We start from the raw sequence: 21,650 nt of genomic DNA, 5'->3' as shown, positions 1-21,650 counted from the left end.
AACTGGCAGGTTAAATCTCTGAGACAACGTTTTGTATCCTTCCCCTGAACAACTATGTTGAACAATCTTTGTTTTCAGATCATTTGAGAGCGGGCTGTCCATGCTCGGCAACCATCAAACTTAACTGAACTTGAATTGTTTTGTAGAAAGAAATGGTCCAAAATACCTTCATCCAGGATCCAGGAACTGATTAAAAGCTACAGGAAGCGACTAGAGACTGTTATCTTTGCAAAAGGAGGATCTACTAAATATTAATGTCACTTTTCTGTTGAGGTGCCCATATTTTTGCACCGGTGAAATTTTGGTTTAATGCATATTGCGCATTTTCTGTTAGTACAATAAACCTCATTTCAGTCCTGAAATATTACTGTGTCCATCAGTTATTAGATATATCAAACTGAAATGGCTGCTGCAAACACCAAAATATTTAGAACTAAAAATGATTAAGATTAATAGGGGGGCCCAAACTTTTTCATAGGACTGTATATAATGTATAAAATTTGTGTGGCATATATATATGTAAATATAAACATATATACAGACACATTATATATATATATATATATATATATATATATAATTGTATATATAGAATTTGTGTATATATATATATATATATATATATATGAATACGAAGATATATATACACATATACATATATAAATAATGTGTGGATAGATAGATAGATAGATAGATAGATAGATAGATAGATAGATAGATATTGATATAGATATATAAGTATAAAGATATATATTTTTATATAGACAGTGAAAGCCAAGTCATTTGCTGCCTACGGCATTAGCGTACGACCGGACCTTCATACAGGCGACATCTGGTGGAGGATTTTTGGTATTTCTCCTAAAGAGTCTAAATTTCCCTTTTTGATCCAGCACTGCCATCCTGTGGTCTTTTTTTTAGAATGCAGTTTCTATACGATAACCATGCTAGGGCCTTGTCAAATTTCAAGAAGTGCGCAATCACGTGACACGGCACTCACTTTACGGATTTTCAGACTTTGACAAAACACGAGTCCTAAAAATACGCCGTGCGCATTAAAATTTTAAAACCCCCAGCCCCTGAACCCTCAAGGATGCAGCGACGCGTAGCACGAATTTCGCCGCTTCCGAATTTTTTTTCAGGATCTTTTTAGATGGAAACGTGCTCGGGGGAGTGCCACCAAGCCACGCTCTGAGATGTTTCCACGCAGATTGTCGCCGTTCCCTCAAAACTGAGCGGTTCCAAACCGCAAATCGCGTCCCCAAGGAAAAACGTATTCGCGGTTTTTACGTCGTAGAGGTAAGGTGCAAAGCCGGAAGCAAGGCAACCCCGAGGGACGCCGGACTCCCGCCCGCCCCACGGTCGCAACCGCACGTAAAAACCGTCGCAGAAACGCCAAACGGCGACCGAGAGGCTATTTTGCGCGATGTCGCGCCCCCCCCCCCCGCCCCCCGTGCCGCCAGGCACCTCCCACCCCACAGTGTATATAGTATATAGGAGGTCAAACTCAGGGTTCTCGCACTCTCATGATTTTCAATGGGGAATATGAAAGCCAGGTCATTTGGTCCCAAAAATGGGATGGGGCAGAGTCTATTTGTCCCAAATGTGAGCCGTTTTGGCCCAAATGTGATCCCTCAGAGTCAAGCCGTCGTCCCAAAAATGGGACACCAATGTTAATTTCACCCTCCAAGGTTTTTCTCACCAAGACACCAGGGGATTTGTTTGAACTGTTCCTCCAGACACATAAGGCAGTGTGTCTAACCAGGTTCTCCTACAAGAGACGACCACACCCCCTTCCCATGGGCAACCTCAGGTCTTTAATAGCTGATCACTTGGGTTAGCCAACAAATCAGGACTGGAGCATGGGCCTGGGTTTGCAACCACTCCTAAATCCTGGAGCTATACTCTAGCCAGTCACCACGTGGATACCAGCCACCTCAGTGGAATGTACCTGCCACCTACAACTTGACCATCTGCCTGTCTACAGTAGCCATTCTTCACTTTGGCTTAAAAAAAGGAACATAATCTGCAACAAAAAAGAAGCATTTCAACAATGTAGGGCCTCAACCTAATATTGCAAAAAAACACTCTGCTGGACTTGCAGTGACAAATCAGTCTGCAACTTCACCTCCTCACCTCCGATGTTCTAACTTAATGGAATTACTACATTCAGCAAACAAAAGGCACAATGTTTTATTTCACTAATGTTTCATTCCACTATTAGAGTCTTGAGAGGGAAGTATGCCTCCTTCTAAAGCCCTTTGAGGAGGCCGCCTAATTTGTCAAAAGGGACAACTGCAGCTTCAGCGATAATCCTTCTTTTATATCTCTTACAGGAAACCCACAACGAGAGATAGAAGAAGAAGGACGCCTTCTATCTATTAGTCACCATCATTGCCCTGAGTTCATGACGGAAGAAATGAAGAGGATGAAAAAATTGTTCAATGTCATAGTAGAGGAGGAATTGGGACTTCTAGAATAGAAGGAAAATGAATATTCTCCTTTGGATGGAGAAGGGGGTTCTGTATAAGTCACAGCCAGGGGAGGAGGGTGATCCTTATTTCTTCAAAGATTATAATAATGATGATTAGACTGGCCAAAAACACCAATCATGGCAGGTCTGAGCACAGACTTGAAGGCATGGCAGGGTGTATGACCCTCTGATTACACTGTGCCAAGCATATTCTTAGCATTAAGCAGAGGGCTGAGGACTAAAAGGCAGTGCTCTGAGAACCTCATTATAAAGACAAGATGGGGTAATTCTACCCTGCTTCCTAAGGTATTGTATGCCCAGGTTGGAGGTGCTTTTAGGGAGACCACTGCAAGTGCCAGTTACAAGAGTGCCTAAGAGTCCTCTGCCCACTCCCTGTCCATCTCAATCAAAGTTCTCCATCTCTTCTGCGAGTGCCACAAGTATAAGGAGGAGTAAGAGCTGCAGCATCAGCCAAGCCCAGTACATTACACAGCATGGATCTCTTCGAATCGAGAAATTTGGTTTACTTTTTCAATCCAATCTCTCATCGTGGGGGGAATCTCGTGATAGCCATTTGGTTAGAATCAGTGAATTCATGGCTAAAAGTAAGAGGGAGACCAATTTTTTCCTGGAAGGTTTATATGACGTGGAAGGGAGGGCTAGGAGAACCATTGAGTGTGTGAGTTCAATGTTCCTTGTGAAACATTTATTGATTGAGTCCTGAACATCAGCCCAGAACTGTGTAATTTTTGGGCAGGACCACCATATGTGAAGTAAAGTACCGTCATGTTGGTCACATCTCCAGCACTTATTGAAGTCTGTATGTTTCCTATCAAATAGCCATTGAGGCGTTCGGTACCATCATGTCAAGAGTTTATAACGCGTTTCTTGAAGACGAACGCATGGTGAGAATCCATGAGAGGAATTATGGATCTGTTGCAGTTGCTTTTCCGTTAGGGAGATAGCAAGCTCCTGCTCCCAAGAAGTGAGAAAGGTAGGTTTTTGGACCTGCAGAGGCCTCACAAAGGTGGGTAGAACAAAGGCTGTTTTCTTTAAGCGTTTGTTCTTGGCCAAGACAAAGTGCTCAAAGTTTGTGAACTCCATTCTTATTTGGTCAAGAGTCAGTGCCTGTTTAATAACTTCATTTGTATGAAATTCGTGTAAAAAAGATGGGTGCGAGTCAGTTGGCAGTAGGGTCAAGAAACTATCAGAGTCAAATCTACGATCTTGGTTAACAATGTCCATTAAACGGTGTGATAAAAGTTGGGTCCACAAAGGAGGGTTGATAGAAGCTGACTTCCCCAGAAATTCTGGTAGAATGCCCAAAGGAAGGATAGGTGAGGGGTGAGGGGCCAGAGTGGACCTCAAACTCTTCCAAACCCAGCAAGCCCCCAATAGCAGATGAGGGACCTTTGTGAATTTGTGGTTTGGGGTATCATACAGCCACAGAGTCGCTATTGTGGGAAGACCAAATGTATCCAGAGTGAAGTCAGCCAAATGTGAGTTTGAGTCTGATGCTGTGAGCTCTACCCATCTCGTAAGTTGAACAGTTCTATAGTAACCTGAAATGTCTGGGACTCCCATGCTCCTCTCCTGTCTCCTTCTTGTCATAAGTGACATCGCAAGTCTGTGACGTTTATCTCTCCACAAAAAGGAGGAGAATAGTGTTTTGATTGACTTGAAAAAGAGAGGAGGAAGATAAACTGGGAGCATATGAAGTCTATATAATATTTTTGGTAAGGCATACGCTTTGAGTAGGTTCCTTCTGCCAAACCAAGAGAATGGTATGCCCTGATATGAGAGGAACATTTTCTTGATCTCTGCTAAGAGGGGTAAAAAATTAGTGCCATATATGTCGTCAATGTTTGGGCTCAAGTATACCCCCAAGTATTTGATTTTCTCTCGGGCCCACTGAAAGGGGGTGGATGAGGTGAGTTGCAATGCCCTATTTCAAGGAATGGTAATATTAAGAACTTCTGACTTTTCTAAGTTGGCCTTATAGCCTGAAACTGTGCTATAGTCTTGCAGGAGTGACGTTATAGTGGGGAGGCCTATCTCAGGATTTCTTACTAGTAGCAAGATGTCGTCAGCAAAAGCTGCCTACTGAAGAATATGCCGTCCTATTTTTAAGCCTTGTACGTCCGAGTGGGATCTAAATGACTGGAGAAGAGGCTCTAGGGTCATGATGAAAAGGGAGGGGGACAGGGGGAGGCCTTGTCGTGTACCGTTTGATATTGTAAATGTGGGAAACAAAATGCCATTAACTTTCAGTTTGGCGTGGGGTTTATCGTACAGGGAGTATATTGCTTCAATAAATGCAGGAGGGAAGTTAAACTTTCTTAACGTAACTTTCATAAAGAGACAGTCCACTCTGTCAAACACTTTTTCAGCGTCTAATCCCAAGAGGACTAGATCGATATTATGCTTTCTGGCATGGGAGATGGCATGGAGAATGCGATGCAAATTATCTTTCCCTTCCCTACCTATGACAAAGCCTTCCTGTTCAATACGTAGGAGTTTGGGAATAAGATTTTTAATTCTGAGGGCCAGAACTTTCGCCCACACTTTAAGGTCTACAGTAAGCAAAGAAATAGGTCTGTAGCTTCCGCATAACAAATGGTCTTTGCCTTCCTTGGGGAGGAGGGTTATGTGCGCTTCCTGAGCTTGGAGAGGGAGTTTTTTGCCTTAGAGGAGAGCGTTACAAGATTGGGAGAGATGGGGAATAAGGATGGCTTTGAAGGTTTTGTAGTATTGTAATGGGAATTCATCAGGGCCTGGGCTTTTCCCTTTCGGGAAGCTATTTAAAACTTGTTGAATTTCAGAGATGGGATCAAGTAGGGGGGTAAAGTCTGTCTCTGTAAGGGAGGGTAAGGTAATAGAGGATAGAAACTTATCAATTTTGTCCAAGTGGTCTGTAGTGGTTTCTGAGGAGCGTTGTGGAGCTAGATTATCGGAGTAAAACTTTTGAAAGGCCGAGGCAATGTTCTCTGTAAGTTTTTGGGCTTGTCCTCTATGATCTCTGATCTCTGAAATAAAACATTTAGATTTTCTTTCCAATCTTTTGAGGACCTCCGAAATCCAGGCTACCTGACCCTGGTTTGGAGCGTATAAGTTTGCGAATGTGAATTTGGAAGAAGCAATGGTGCCTTTTAGGAACAGGAACCTACCCTCCAAGTCCTCATATGATTGTGTACATTGAAATGGAACATTATGGTAAAACAAGATGGAAACACCCCTGCAGGCCGAGATAGGATTGGTGGAGTGATAGCTAAGAGGAAAATGCTTGTTAGGTAGACGCGGTACTTTCCCAGTCTTAAAATGTGTTTGGAGACTTGACATATTGGATGGCAGCCTGTGCTGTGCTGGATGGAAGAACCGCCATGCTGGCTGTGGACTGAGTCTGGAGACACAGAGTTTGTGGTGCTACTTTGGGGACTGAGTCTGGAAAGCTCTGAAGCTCAGAAGGTAAAGGAGACTATATGAGAGAAAGGCCTCAAGGACTTGTAAGCATGGCTTGGCCGCGTCCATGTGTTCCATGTGGTGATATATAAGGGACTCTTAAGCTGACACCTTATCATCTGAGAAATGGGCCTGTCTGTTAAGTGGAGAGCTGGAGCATAGGATATAACTGTACTTGTAAGTGAAGACACCATTTCCCTGTGGATTACAAATAGTATTGCGCAATACTTAGGGTGCGGCCCAACGAGGGACCGATCCAGGAGAACCATGTTCTTAAAGGACTTGTATCTGTTACCTGTTAAGTAACTGTGGGAACTAGGAGTATAGTGTTAGTTTGCTGCAATATTCTGTTCCATATTAGTTTGTATTTCTTCTCTGTTTATACCTTGTTTCATAATTTTCCAACATCTCTATTCTGTGACTTATTCAGTAAAACTTTGTCCTAGGAATTAAAACACTGCTTGTGTCTGGGTGGCATCGTGTACCTTCTGAACCTGTGGGCCAAGCCCTTGGTCCTCTTTCATGTGTACAGGATTTTTGACTAGCAACACAGCCATGGCCTATTTTGACCCACTAAAGTCTACTGAGCTCATTGTTGATGCCAGTCTTGTAGGCTTTGGTGAGATTTTAACTCAGGTGTCCAAAACTGACAGTATTTCCACAGTCTCCTATGCAAGCAAGGCTTTAACAGAGATGGAACACCTCTATTCCCAATTCTCTTGTAGTTGTATGGGGATGCCTTCATTTCCATCTTTACCTCTTTGGTAAGTGACCATAAACCACTCATTCCAGTCTGCAATAAACATTCATCAAAGCCTCTCCCACGACTGGAACACTGGCTACTCCACCTACAGAACCATCACTTCCATTTGAAATATCAAGCAGGATCTAAGAACCCTGCAGACTATTTCTCAAGACAGCCTTCACCACAGTCTACAGATTCATTGACTTCCTATCTATGAGATTTCCCTCCCATTGTATATGTGGGTTTATCAGTAAGAACATTAGATTGTAGCCTCAGTAGTGTCAGGGGTTAATGCGAGTGATGACAATCTTTGTACAGGGCTGTGGAATATGTCTGTGGTATATTCTGTATAACACAAGGACGCCTGAGACCGGTTATTTCTTCTACAAGTCTCTATAGTAAGGACGGTTCAGAGCACAATCCTCGGAGAGCAGATCCAGAATGATGTGCGATGAGAGCAGAGAATGTAAAATCTATCCCATAATACTGTATAAAAGGAGGGGAGATGAGAGCAGTCACCATATAGCATGTACTGATCCTGGGGGCCGTGCTGTCTGTGTCACTGCTGCCTCACTGCTTCTATCCATCATGTCTTACTGAGGACAGAATACACGTCATCTCATCATCATCATCATCATCATCATCATCATCATCATCATCATCATCTTATCATTGTTATCATTATCTTACTCCTATAAGAACATGCACAGTCTCAATATTATGTTCCTTCTGCTTTGGTTTCCTGTAACAGAATTAGTCTGTGATCTCAGGATAAGAGAAGTTCTTGAGCATGTACAGAATTGTTCCCAGGATGGAGATCTCATCATTGGGGGGTTATTGACAATGTATAAATATACAGACCATCATCAACTCCCAGACTACAACGACACAGATTTTCAGTGTCATGAGTAAGTCCTTATTTCATGTGCAAATTGTCATCAGAAAAGTAGAGCGAGTTGTGTGAGGTCTGTAGTCAATTCTCTGAAGATAAGGACTCGATAAACCATAAGGAAGTGTCTGTGATCTTTCTGTAGCCGGAGGATCTTGTGCAGGTTCTTGTGATTCTCCTCATATTCCAGTTCCTAGTAAATGCTGCTCATGTATTCCTATCAGTATCCTCAGCTATACATAGGCCTCACTTACAATCGTTACACTCACTATGGTTTAATAATCTCTCAGTAAGGCTGAGGCCCCACCTTGCAAAAACGCCATAATTTGACCACGGAGGAAACTCTGCGGCAAAAACCATGGCATTTAACATTACCTACAAAGTGAATGGGATTCTAGCTTATTCCACCCACATATTGCAGAAAAATATCTACAGCACAAATACTGCGATTTCAAAACCATTGCAATTTTGTAAATCGGATTTTCTCATTTGTAGACATCATTTTTTCAAGAAATATTAAGTTTGGCTGCAACTACTATTCTGCTATAATACATTCAATACTATATCATTTATTATTGCTCTTTAGAATGATCACTTCTTAAGTATATGTCCTTAATGACTTACTAAGATGCAAGTACCATTGGTTTCATTCGTCTTGTGATTTTTATCCTGTGTTATTTACTTGAAAAGCTTGATGTATGCACTAGAGATGAGCGAGTAGATATTCGATCGAATAGTCAAATCAAATTTTGAATTTTCGAATATTTCGCTACTCACTCATCTCTACTGTATACATTTTTTTTAATGTTCAAATTTTTACTACATTTACCAAATGGTATTCGACCGAGTACAAGTATTTTGAATACCGTAGTATTCGATCGAATACCAACTCGATCGAATACTACTTGCTCATCTCTAGCATACACATTTTATGTATAGTGCCTAGGCCTAGGAGCCCTAAAATTGTAATACACTACATATTATAGATATATAGTCCTAGAAGCCCTGACAGTGTCATACACTATGTATTATAGATATATAGTTCTAGGAGTCCTGACAGTGTCATACACTATGTATTATAGATATAGTCCTAGGAGTCCTGACAGTGTCTTACACTATGTATTGCAGATATATAGTCCTAGGAGTCCTGAAAGTGTCATACACTATGTATTATAGATATAAAGTCCAAGAAGTCCTGACAGTGTCATACACTATGCATTATATATGTATAGTCCTAGGAATCCTGACAGTATCATACATTATGTATTATAGATATATAGTCCTAGGAGACTTGACAGTGCCATACACTATGTATTATAGATATATACAGTCCTGGGAGCCCTGACAGTGTCATACACTATGTATTATAGATATATAGCCCTAGAAGCCCTGGCAGTGTCATACACTATGTATTATAGATATATAGCCCTAGGAGCCCTGACAGTGTCATACACTATGTATTATAGATATATAGTCCTAGCAGCCCTGACAGTGTTATACACTATGTATTATAGATATAAAGTCCTAGAAGTCCTGACAGTGTCATACACTATGCATTATATATGTATAGTCCTAGGAATCCTGACAGTATCATACATTATGTATTATAGATATATAGTCCTAGGAGACTTGGCAGTGCCATACACTATGTATTATAGATATATAGCCCTAGGAGCCCTGACAGTGTCATACACTATGTATTATAGATATATAGTCCTAGCAGCTCTGACAGTGTTATACACTATGTATTTTAGATATATAGTCCTAGGAGCCCTGACAGTGCCATATACTATGTATTATAGATATAGTTCTAGGAGTCCTGACAGTGTCATACCCTTTGTATTATAGATATATAGTCCTAGGAGACTTGGCAGTGCCATACACTATGTATTATAGATGTATAGCCCTAGGAGCCCTGACAGTGTCATACACTATGTGTTATAGATATATAGCCCTAGGAGCCCTGACAGTGTCATACACTATGTATTATAGATATATAGTCCTAGGAGACTTGACAGTGCCATACACTATGTATTATAGATATATAGTTATAGGAGTCCTGACAGTGTCATACACTATGTATTATAGATATATAGCCCTAGGAGCCCTGACAGTGTCATACACTATGTATTATAGATATATAGCCCTAGGAGCCCTGACAGTGTCATAAACTATGTATTATAGATATATAGTCCTAGCAGCCCTGACAGTGTTATACACTATGTATTTTAGATATATAGTCCTAGGAGCCCTGACAGTGCCATATACTATGTATTATAGATATAGTCCTAGGAGTCCTGACAGTGTCATACACTATGAATTATAGATATATAGTCCTAGGAGCCCTGACAGTGTCATACACTATGTATTATAGATATATAGTCCTAGGAGTCCTGACAGTGTCATACACTATGTATTATAGATATATAGTTCTAGGAGTCCTGACAGTGTCATACACTATGAATTATAGATATATAGTCCTAGGAGCCCTGACAGTGTCATGCACTATGTATTATAGATATATAGTCCTAGGAGTACTGACAGTATCATACACTATGTACTATAGATATATATATATAGTCCTAGCAGCCCTGACAGTGTTATACACTATGTATTATAGATATAGTCCTAGGAGCCCTGAAAGTGCCATACACTATGTATTATAGATATATAGTCCTAGGAGTCCTGACAATGTTATACACTATGTATTATAGATATGTAGTCCTAGGAGTCCTGACAGTGTCTTACACTATGTATTGCAGATATATAGTCCTAGGAGTCCTGAAAGTGTCATACACTATGTATTATAGATATAAAGTCCTAGAAGTCCTGACAGTGTCATACACTATGCATTATATATGTATAGTCCTAGGAATCCTGACAGTATCATACATTATGTATTATAGATATATAGTCCTAGGAGACTTGACAGTGCCATACACTATGTATTATAGATATATACAGTCCTGGGAGCCCTGACAGTGTCATACACTATGTATGATAGATATATAGCCCTAGGAGCCCTGGCAGTGTCATACACTATGTATTATAGATATATAGCCCTAGGAGCCCTGACAGTGTCATACACTATGTATTATAGATATATAGTCCTAGCAGCCCTGACAGTGTTATACACTATGTATTATAGATATAAAGTCCTAGAAGTCCTGACAGTGTCATACACTATGCATTATATATGTATAGTCCTAGGAATCCTGACAGTATCATACATTATGTATTATAGATATATAGTCCTAGGAGACTTGACAGTGCCATACACTATGTATTATAGATATATACAGTCCTGGGAGCCCTGACAGTGTCATACACTATGTATTATAGATATATAGCCCTAGGAGCCCTGGCAGTGTCATACACTATGTATTATAGATATATAGTCCTAGGAGTCCTGACAGTGTCATACACTATGTATTATAGATATAAATAGTCCTAGCAGCCCTGACAGTGTCATACACTATGTATTATAGATATATAGTCCTAGCAGCCCTGACAGTGTTATACACTATGTATTTTAGATATATAGTCCTAGGAGTCCTGACAGTGTCATACACTATGTATTATAGATAAATAGTCCTAGGAGTGCTGACAGTGTCTTACACTATGTATTGCAGATATATAGTCCTAGGAGTCCTGACAGTGTCATACCCTATGTATTATAGATATACAGTCCTAGGAGTCCTGACAGTGACATACACTATGTTTTATAGATATAAAGTCCTAGAAGTCCTGACAGTGTCATACACTATGCATTATATATGTATAGTCCTAGGAATCCTGACAGTATCATACATTATGTATTATAGATATATAGTCCTAGGAGACTTGACAGTGCCATACACTATGTATTATAGATATATAGTTCTAGGAGTCCTGACAGTGTTATACACTATGTATTATAGATATATAGCCCTAGGAGCCCTGGCAGTGTCATACACTATGTATTATAGATATATAGCCCTAGGAGCCCTGACAGTGTCATACACTATGTATTATAGATATATAGTCCTAGCAGCCCTGACAGTGTTATACACTATGTATTTTAGATATATAGTCCTAGGAGCCCTGACAGTGCCATATACTATGTATTATAGATATAGTCCTAGGAGCCCTGACAGTGCCATATACTATGTATTATAGATATAGTCCTAGGAGTCCTGACAGTGTCATACCCTTTGTATTATAGATATATAGCCCTAGGAGCCCTGACAGTGCCATGCACTATGTATTATAGATATATAGTCCTAGGAGTCCTGACAGTGTCATACACTATGAATTATAGATATATAGCCCTAGGAGCCCTGACAGTGTCATACACTATGTATTATAGATATATAGTCCTAGTAGTCCTGACAGTGTCATACCCTATGTATTATAGATATATAGTCCTAGGAGTCCTGACAGTGTCATACACTATGTATTATAGATATATAGTCCTAGGAGCCCTGACAGTGTCATACACTATGTATTATAAATATATAGTCCTAGGAGTCCTGACAGTGTCATACCCTATGTATTATAGATATATAGTCCTAGGAGTCCTGACAGTGTCATACACTATGTATTATAGATATAAATAGTCCTAGCAGCCCTGACAGTGTCATACACTATGTATTATAGATATATAGTTCTAGGAGTCCTGACAGTGTCATACACTATGTATTTTAGATATATAGTCCTAGGAGCCCTGACAGTGCCATATACTATGTATTATAGATATAGTCCTAGGAGTCCTGACAGTGTCATACACTATGTATTATAGATAAATAGTCCTAGGAGTCCTGACAGTGACATACACTATGTATTATAGATATAAAGTCCTAGAAGTCCTGACAGTGTCATACACTATGCATTATATATGTATAGTCCTAGGAATCCTGACAGTATCATACATTATGTATTATAGATATATAGTCCTAGGAGCCCTGACAGTGCCATATACTATGTATTATAGATATAGTCCTAGGAGTCCTGACAGTGTCATACCCTTTGTATTATAGATATATAGTCCTAGGAGTCCTGACAGTGTCATACACTATGAATTATAGATATATAGTCCTAGGAGTCCTGACAGTGTCATACACTAATCAAATCAAATCAAAAAGCTTTATTGGCACGTCCGAATAGATATTTGGCATTGCCAAAGCTAGTAAAGTGTGTGTGGGGGGGGGGGGGGGGGGGTTGGATACGGGTGGGTGAGTGGTGGGTATGGGGGGGTGGTGTGGGTGGTTTGGGGTATAACAGTCCATGGAGTCTTGTCTTCCTCTTAGTTAGTGACCGCTATATGGGGAGGTGGGGTGGGGTGGGGTGGGGCGGGGCGGTTGGTTTGGGGTATAACAGTCCGTGGAGTCTCATCTTCCTCTTCGTTGGTGACCGCTATATGGGGGGGTGGGGGTGGGGTGGGTGTATTGGGATAAATATAACAGTCCATGGAGTCACATCTTCCTCTTATTTGGTGACAGCTGGACACGTATTGGGCAGCGATCTCCACAGTGGCCTCTTCTTCTCCCAGTAGGATGTAGAGTTTCCTCTTCTTGTCTGCAGATATGAAGTCTGGGATGTGGGCAGAGAGTCTTTGGTAGTAGACGGCCCTCACAGCTGAGTATTTGGTGCAGTGTAGCAGGAAGTGGGTCTCGTCTTCTAGGGCCCCCTGGTCACAGTGCTGGCACAGTCTGTTCTCCCGTGGCTTGTACGTCTGCCTGTATCGCCCCGTCTCTATCTCTAGGTTGTGGGTGCTCAGTCTGTACTGGCTCAGGGTCTGTCTGTGTTTGGGGTGTCGTATTCTCTCCAGGTAGGTGGCCATGGTGTAGTCCCTTTGTATTGATTGGTACACGGTGAGTTTCTTGGAGTTATTTATTTCGTTTCTCCATTCTTCAATGTACCGCTCTCTGTTTGCCTCTGTGGTCGCCTTTATTTCGGCCTTGGTTATCAACTGTTCGTGTTTTTGATTTGGTGGTTGGCTGTTGTTTGGTTGTTGGGTGTCTGGTTTGCTCAGGTGGCTTAGCCATGCTTGGTGGTGGTAGGAGTCGGGCTTGCTCCCCTGGATGTGTGCCTGGAAAGCTAGCGCCCTCTTCTGTATGGTTATTCATAGGGAGAGTCTGCCTAGCTCTGCCCTGCAGGCCATTTTGGAGGTGTTGCGATGGACATGGAGCAGGTATTTGCAGAACTCCAGGTGGAAGTTCTCTGTTGGGCTGGAATCCCACTTTGACTGGTCTGGGTAGGTGGCTGGGCCCCAAAACTCGCTGCCATAGAGAAGGATCGGGGAGATGACTGCGTCAAATATCTTCAGCCAGACCCTCACCGGTGGTTTGAGGTGGTACAGTTGTCTTCTGATAGCGTAGAAGGTTCTGCAGGGTTTTGCTTTCAGGGTTTCTATTGCTGCTTTGAAGCTTCCTGATTGGCTGAGCTCCAGCCCCAGGTAGGTGTAGCTGTTGGTTTTCTCCAGTGTGGAGCCGTTCAGTGTGAATTGTGGGGTGGAGGCTTTATTGTGGCCCTTCTTCTGAAATACCATGACTTTGGTCTTCTTCTGGTTGATGGGTAGGGCCCATGTGGTGCTGAATTTTTCCGGCACGGACAGGCTTTCTTGGAGGTCTTTCTCGGTGGGGGCCAGGAGTAGGAGGTCGTCGGCGTATAGCAGGAACTTCACCTCCCGGTCATTCAGGGTGAGGCCTGGGGTTGGTGAGGTCTCCAGGGCTGTAGCCAGTTCATTAATATAGATGTTGAAGAGCATTGGGCTCAGGCTACAACCTTGTCTGACCCCTCGGGCCTGTTGAAGTATGTTACACTTTTCCCATTCACCTTCACACTGCACTGGTTTCCGGTGTAGGAGCTCTTGATGACGTCGTACGTTCTTCCTCCTATTCCACTCTCTAGGAGTTTTAGGAGCAGGCTTGGGTGCCATACTGAGTGGAACGCCTTCTTAAAATCTATGAAGCAGGCGAATATCTTTCCTCTTCTGGTGTTGTGGACGTGCGTCTTGATGAGGCTTTGCAGGGTGTAGATATGGTCTGTGGTGCGGTGGTTTGGCATGAACCCTGCTTGGCTCTTGCTGAGGACCCCGTGTTGTGTGAGGAAGGTGAGGATTCTGTTATTGATGATGCTGTTGAACAGTTTCCCCAGCGTGCTGCTGACGCAGATCCCTCTGTAGTTGTTGGGGTCATATTGGTCCCCATTCTTGTAGATGGGGGTTATGAGGCCTTTGTTCCAATCGTCGGGGAAGTGTCCAGCATTGAGCACAAGGGTGAATAGCTTTGCCAGTGCCGCGTGTATTGCTGGAGGGCTGTATTTGATCATCTCTGGTAGGATGCCATCAGGGCCTCTGGCCTTTTTGCCTTTCAGCAGGGCAATTCTTTCCTGTATATCTTTTATGGTGATTGGCGAGTCCAGAGGGTTCTGGGAGTCTTTGATGACTTTCTCCATGTCCCTCAGTTTGGTGATTATCTGTTGCTGTTCTGGGATTAGTTCTTCTTCTGGGATGTTTTTGTAGAGACCTCTGAAGTAGTTGAGCCAGATATTGCCATTTTGGATGTGGAGAGAGTTTTTCTTGGGCTTTGTGCCCATGTGGTGCCAGGTCTCCCAGAATGAGCTGTCCTGGAGGGAGTCCTCTAGTTGCTCTATTTTGTGGGATAGGTACCTCTGTTTCTTCTCTCTGAGGGTGCCCTTGTATTGCTTGCATAGATTGTTGTAGGCTTCCCTCACCTCCTTGTTGTTGGGGTCCCTGTGTTTTCGGTTGGAGGCTGTTCTTAGGGTATGGCGTAGTGCTCTGCAGTCGCTGTCGAACCATTTGTGGGACTGTTTGTTGGTTTGTCTTATTGGTTTGGTTTGTTTCAGGCCTGCTAGTTCTGCTGTGGTCTGTAGGATGTACTTGAAATCCTTCACAGCTCTGGTGACTCCCTGTTGTTCTGGCTGATAGGTGTTTGTATGGAAGTTTGTGAGCAGTGTCTTGATTTCGGGTCGGTTGGTTGCGTTGGTATATTCTATGGCCTGGTGGTTGGCCCATGTGAAATGTCTTGGTAGGTTGTAGAGGCCGGACTGTTGGGGCTCATGTATGGGTGTTTTGTTCCTGGTTCTCATGTATAGTAGGATCTGGTTGTGGTCTGATAGATGGGAGTCAGGTGCGATTGTGAAGTCTTCAATGTCTGACAGGTCTGCGTCTGTAATGGCATAGTCCACCACGCTGTTGCCCACTTGAGAGTTTAGTGTGAAGCGTCCTGTGGTGTCGCCTGTGACACGTCCGTTTATTATGTACAGTCCTAGGCTTCGGCACATGTTCAGCAGTTGTCTCTCGCTCTTGTTGACAATTCTGTCTTGGCTGTTTCTTCTTGTCTGTGTGGGTTCTGGGTGGTGGATCTCACTACCGTGCGTATGTGGGTTGTCGTCAGGGGGCAGGTAGTCTATCTCTGTGCCTGTCCTTGCATTCAGGTCTCCGCATATTAATACTCTGCCTTTGGGTCGGAATTGGGCGGCTTCCCTTTGTAGGACCTCGTAAGTGTCAGGGACATGGTAGGGGGACCCTGGTGGGGGCATATATACTGCACAGAGATAGATGTCCTGCTGGCCACTGAGGATGGAGCTACTTATTTTTATCCATATGTGATTAGTTCCATGTTTGGTAGCTTTTACGTGTTCTTTGAGCTCTTCCTTAAACCATATTAGTATGCCTCCTGAGTGGCCATGTTTGGTGGTCTTATTTTTCAGGGCGGGCACTGAGAATTCCTTGTAGTCCATGGGCGTTAGGGACTCGTCTTCTGCCCGGGTCCATGTCTCTAGGAGGATTTGGATGTCTATGTTTTTTAGTCTGTCTATGAAGTCTGGATCTTTTGGTTTAGATCCAAAGGCGTTCAGCCCTTGTATGTTCCAACTACTGATAGTTAGTGATTTCATCTTCGGTGTGTAAACCTTGTAATGAGCTGTCCTGCAGAGGAAGGGTTGGATTTTTGGTTGATAGCAGTGTGGCCAGGTATTGGTTCGTGTGTGTCATTGTTGTGGTCATTGTAATGACTGCGGACTCCAGTCTCTCTATTCTCTTTATTGTCTCTATGCCAATGCTCTGGGTTGCTCTTGTTGGCTTTTTCTTGATAGGCCTCTTTGGGGGGTTTTGTCTTGGATATTGGCGGTTGTCTAGTATTATTTCCATGACTCTTTGTCTTGTTTGGTGTCTAGGCCCGGGGGCTCTGTTGAGCACTAAGTCTTTAAATTCCTTCGCTAGAAGGCTGACGCCATGTTTATTGAGGTGTTTGTTATTATATACAGTAGGTGACGCTTATCTATGGAGGGGTGTTGTGCCAGGGTGATGCCTGATGTTTGTCTGATTCTGGTCACCAGCTCTTTGTTGATCCCCATGATGGTAGTTTCAGAGATGTCTTCTCGTGGGAGCATACACTATGTATTATAGATATATAGTCCTAGGAGCCCTGACAGTGTCATACACTATGTATTATAGATATATAGTCCTAGGAGCCCTGACAGTGTCATACACTATGTATTATAGATATATAGTCCTAGGAGCCCTGACAGTGTCATACACTATGTATTATAAATATATAGCCCTAGGAGCCCTGACAGTGTCATACATTATGTATTATAGATATAGTCCTAGGAGTCCTGACAGTGTCATACACTATGTATTATAGATATATAGTTCTAGGAGTCCTGACAGTGTCATACACTATGTATTATAGATATAGTCCTAGGAGTCCTGACAGTGTCATACACTATGTATTATAGATATATAGTCCTAGGAGTCCTGACAGTGTCATACACTATGTATTATAGATATATAGTCCTAGGAGTCCTGACTGTGTCATACACTATGTATTATAGATATAGTCCTAGGAGTCCTGACAGTGTCATACACTAATTATTATAGATATATAGTCCTAGGAGTCCTGACAGTGTTATACACTATGTATTATAGATATATAGTCCTAGAAGTCTTGTCTGTGCAGTACATTAGCATGTTGTGTATAGATAGATAGATAGATAGATAGATAGATAGATAGATAGATAGATAGTCCTAATATTGGGCGGTCTAGGGTGCATACTTTTTTTACTTCAATGTATGAGAATAAAGAGTAAAAACTTAACAGTCTTGCAGAGGTTATGTAGTGAATAAATGGAGTCCAGATCTCTCGTCAGTTCCTCATCTTGATATATTTTTGTCTATTTACAGGGAACATTTTGAAGGATTTGTACATTCTCTGATTTTTCTCTTTGCCATTGATAATATTAACCAGAATCCTGATATTTTACCCAATATTACACTGGGATATGATATTTATGACACATGTATAGATGAGTGTTTGGCGGTACATCATGTACTACATCTTTTATCTGGCCCGGGTATGGTGATACCTAATTACTCCTGTAGGGGGCATGGCCAGCTGGCCGGTATCATTGGAGACCACCACTCATCTACCACTATTCCCGCAGCACAAATCCTTGGACTATATGGATATCCTCAGGTATTAGATACTTCGGGCATTGTCTATCAGTGTAAGTGCAGTATGATTGAGATGGAATATATGTGAGTGTATACCTGACCTATAGAAAGGCCACAAATCTATAACAGTCATAAAGTGTCTTAGATAATGGAGAGATATTACTAGACGTATAGTGAATAGAGATGAGCGAACAGTGTTCTATCGAACTCATGTTCGATCGGATATCAGGCTGTTCGATGTGTTTGATTCGAATCAAACATCACGGGCCAACTCCAAAAAAATTTGATTCCCCTCCCACCTTCCCTGGCGCTTTTTTTGCACCAATAACAGCGCAGGGGAGGTGGAACAGGAACTACGACACCGGAGGCATCGAAAAAAATCAGAAAAAGTCATTGGCTGCCGAAATCATGTGACCTCCATTTTAGACGAATAGTGGATTTCAAATCCGGGTCACATGAGAATGTGAACTTTGTGACTAAGAGACAGGGATAGCTGTACAGGCAGGGATAGCTAGGGATAGCTTTTATTTAGGTAGGAATGTTATTAAAAATAACTTTTTGGGGCTCTATCGGGTGTGTAATTGTGATTTTTGTGACATAAACTTTTTCCCATAGGAATGCATTGGACAGCGCTGATTGGCCAGAGTACGGAATTCGACCAAACAGCGCTGGCTCTGCTGGAGGAGGTGGAGTCTAAGATCGCTCCACACCAGTCTCCATTCAGGTCCGACCTTAGACTCCGCCTCCCTCGGCAGAGCCCGCGCTGATTGGCCGAAGGCTGGCCAATGCATTCCTATGGGTATGCACAGACTTAGCAGTGCTGAGCCAGTTCTGCTCAACTACACCGTGTGCCGGTCATCCCATCTGATGTAGCAGAGCCGAGTGTGCATAAGGGTTCTAGTGCACCCTCGCCTCTGCTACATCTGATGGGCTGACCGGCACACGGTGTAGTTGAGCAGAACTGGCTCAGCACTGCTAAGTCTCTGCATTCCCATAGGAATGCATGGGCCAGCCTTCAGCCAATCAGCACTGGCTCTGCCGGAGGAGGCGGAGTCTAAGGTCGGACCTGAATGGAGACTGGTGTGGAGCGATCTTAGACTCCGCCTCCTCCAGCAGAGCCAGCGCTGATTGGTCGAATTCCGTACTTTGGCCAATCAGCGCTGGCCAATGCATTCCTATGGGAATTCAGAGACTTAGCAGTGTTCAGCCAGTTCTGCTCAACTACACCGTGTGCCGGTCAGCCCATCAGATGTAGCAGAGCCGAGTGTGCATAAGGGTTCTAGTGCACCCTCGGCTCTGCTACATCTGATGTAGCAGAGCCGAGTGTGCACACTCGGCTCTGCTATATCAGATGGGCTGACCGGCACACGGTGTAATTGAGCAGAACTGGCTCAGCACTGCTAAGTCTCTACATACCCATAGGAATGCATTGGCCAGCCTTCGGCCAATCAGCGCTGGCTCTGCCGGAGGAGCCAGCGCTGATTGGTCGAATTCTATACTCTGGCCAATCAGCGCTGTTCAATGCATTCCTATGGGGAAAAGTTAGCTTGCGAAAATCGCAAGCTGACAGGGATTTCCATGAAATAAAGTGACTTTTATGCCCCCAGACATGCTTCCCCTGCTGTCCCAGTGTCATTCCAGGGTGTTGGTATCATTTCCTGGGGTGTCATAGTGGACTTGGTGACCCTCCAGACACGGATTTGGGTTTCCCCCTTAACGAGTATATGTTCCCCATAGACTATAATGGGGTTCAAAACCCGTTCGAACACACGAACAGTGAGCGGCTGTTCGAATCGAATTTTGAACCTCGAACATTTTAGTGTTCGCTCATCTCTAATAGTGAATACTAGAGATGGGAGAACTGATTTGCATTGGGCCGGATTCAACCCAAATTTTCCATAGTTTTCCTGGAAAACAAAACATTTGTGTTCTGTGTTGGGAAAACTAAAATTGCCGCAGTATGATTCATTGCAGATCACATATGTGCTGTGATGTTGGCCGGCTTCTGGCATCACCTGACAGACTCTCAGCCAATAATGGAACGTAGATGGCGACTTTACAGTCACATACACAATATAAGATGCTTGTTCTGTTCCCATATGAAGGTGATTGAAGGTGTAACTAATAGTGGCCGTGTGACTCTCCTACCTTCATATCGAAGCAGTGGAGCAGACTGAACCGGCAGGAGCTCAGGATAGATGGATTCTAACATAGACACGATGATATGATGAACCAACGTGGGTTTATTTGACCCAAGAACAGCGACAAGCGATAACACAATACTGTAATAGCCTTGGTAGTAGTGGTATTAAATGCAGTCCTGTTGGTGTCTTTCCTGAGGCTAACTGCTGGTCAAACACTGATGCCTTCACAAGCCCAAGTATTAGCAAGTCCTGTCACACAGCTATGAAAAACTAAAAATGGCTGCAGGGAGACGACATGGACCAGGGCTTTGACTAAAACCACGCTCAGAGAGAAAAAAACTTTATTAACAAGAACAAGGGCGTGCGGCATGCAAATTCTGGCCATCAGATGGCAGAAACAAAAATGCATAGAAATAACATGAAAGGGAAATAGTAATACAGGACATTTAACTAATAAGTATGAGGACAACAGCACACTCCCCCTCTGAAATTCCCTTTGGGGATTTCACTATGACAATTGTCCATAAAATATAATATATATATATATATATATATATATATATATATATATATATATATATATATATATATAGTAAGGGGTTCATCTCATACGGTTGGGACGAGCAATGACACCATGCAGACAGGTAGTAGGATAACCAAGTCCAGAGGGTTTTTATTTGGTATTTTGGCATAAAAACCACAGTGCCGGCAAAGTAACAAAACCTAAGCCTTGTCTGGCTCTACCTAACCAACAGGTTACCTCTCTGACCTAGAGCAGGTTGAGTCACCACATTAGCAGGTCAAAGTCCACACTATACCTGTTTGTCTCAGGAGTGTTTTCCTCATCAGCCCCATAACTGAGCTTCCTTCCCCAGTAAATAGTCCTAAGGAAGCCACACCTGTGACTGCCCCGGACTCAGGGCAAAACCCGTGGTGGAGTAAGGGTGTGGACTGGAAGGCTCCCACTACCAACCTGCCCTCAAGTCCAGAAAAGCCAGCCCATAATATGGAACAAGAGCTCTAGCAGACTATGCTCTGCTAGAACATGACTGCTCTGGCTTTCCTTTATCTCACCTGGCTGAGGAAACCAGGAGAGATATACACTCCGTCCACAACCTTACCGTATACTTTACCACATCCCCCCCCCCCCCCCTTCTCCAGACCAGAGGTCTGGGCCTTTTTACTGAACAGACAGTAGACCCTGGACAATGCATCCACATTTCCTTGTAATTTCCCTGGTCTATGTTCAAGTTTGAAACAGAAGTTTTGTAAGGAGAGAAACCATCTGGTCACTCTCGCATTTCTCTCCTTATTTTGCCTCATCTAGGCCAGTGGAGCGTGATCTGTCACCAACACAAACTTTCTACCCAGCAGATAATATTTCAGGGACTCCAGGGCCCACTTGATGGCCAGACACTCTCTCTCCGCTATGGCATAATTTTTCTCTGCTGGGGTCAGTTTCCTACTTAGGTACATCACTGGGT

The 21,650-nt window shown here is 43.0% G+C and overlaps 1 protein-coding gene across 1 annotated transcript in view; it reads left to right on the top strand.

The window, feature by feature from the left end:
• The first annotated feature begins 6,484 nt into the window (after positions 1-6,484).
• LOC142184554 (vomeronasal type-2 receptor 26-like) overlaps positions 6,485-21,650 on the top strand; it is a 44,507-nt gene continuing 29,341 nt past the window's right edge. The window contains exons 1-3 of the mRNA XM_075259527.1: positions 6,485-6,548; positions 7,426-7,582; positions 17,753-18,044. Of these exons, the coding sequence (XP_075115628.1) occupies positions 6,485-6,548; positions 7,426-7,582; positions 17,753-18,044 (513 nt within the window). The remainder of the gene's footprint in view (positions 6,549-7,425; positions 7,583-17,752; positions 18,045-21,650) is intronic.

This window comes from Leptodactylus fuscus, chromosome 1 (genome assembly GCF_031893055.1).
Source record: "Leptodactylus fuscus isolate aLepFus1 chromosome 1, aLepFus1.hap2, whole genome shotgun sequence".
Classification (NCBI taxonomy): Eukaryota; Metazoa; Chordata; class Amphibia; order Anura; family Leptodactylidae; genus Leptodactylus; species Leptodactylus fuscus.
Note: the sequence above shows the minus strand (reverse complement) of the source record. Positions and strands in the feature narration are given on the sequence as shown.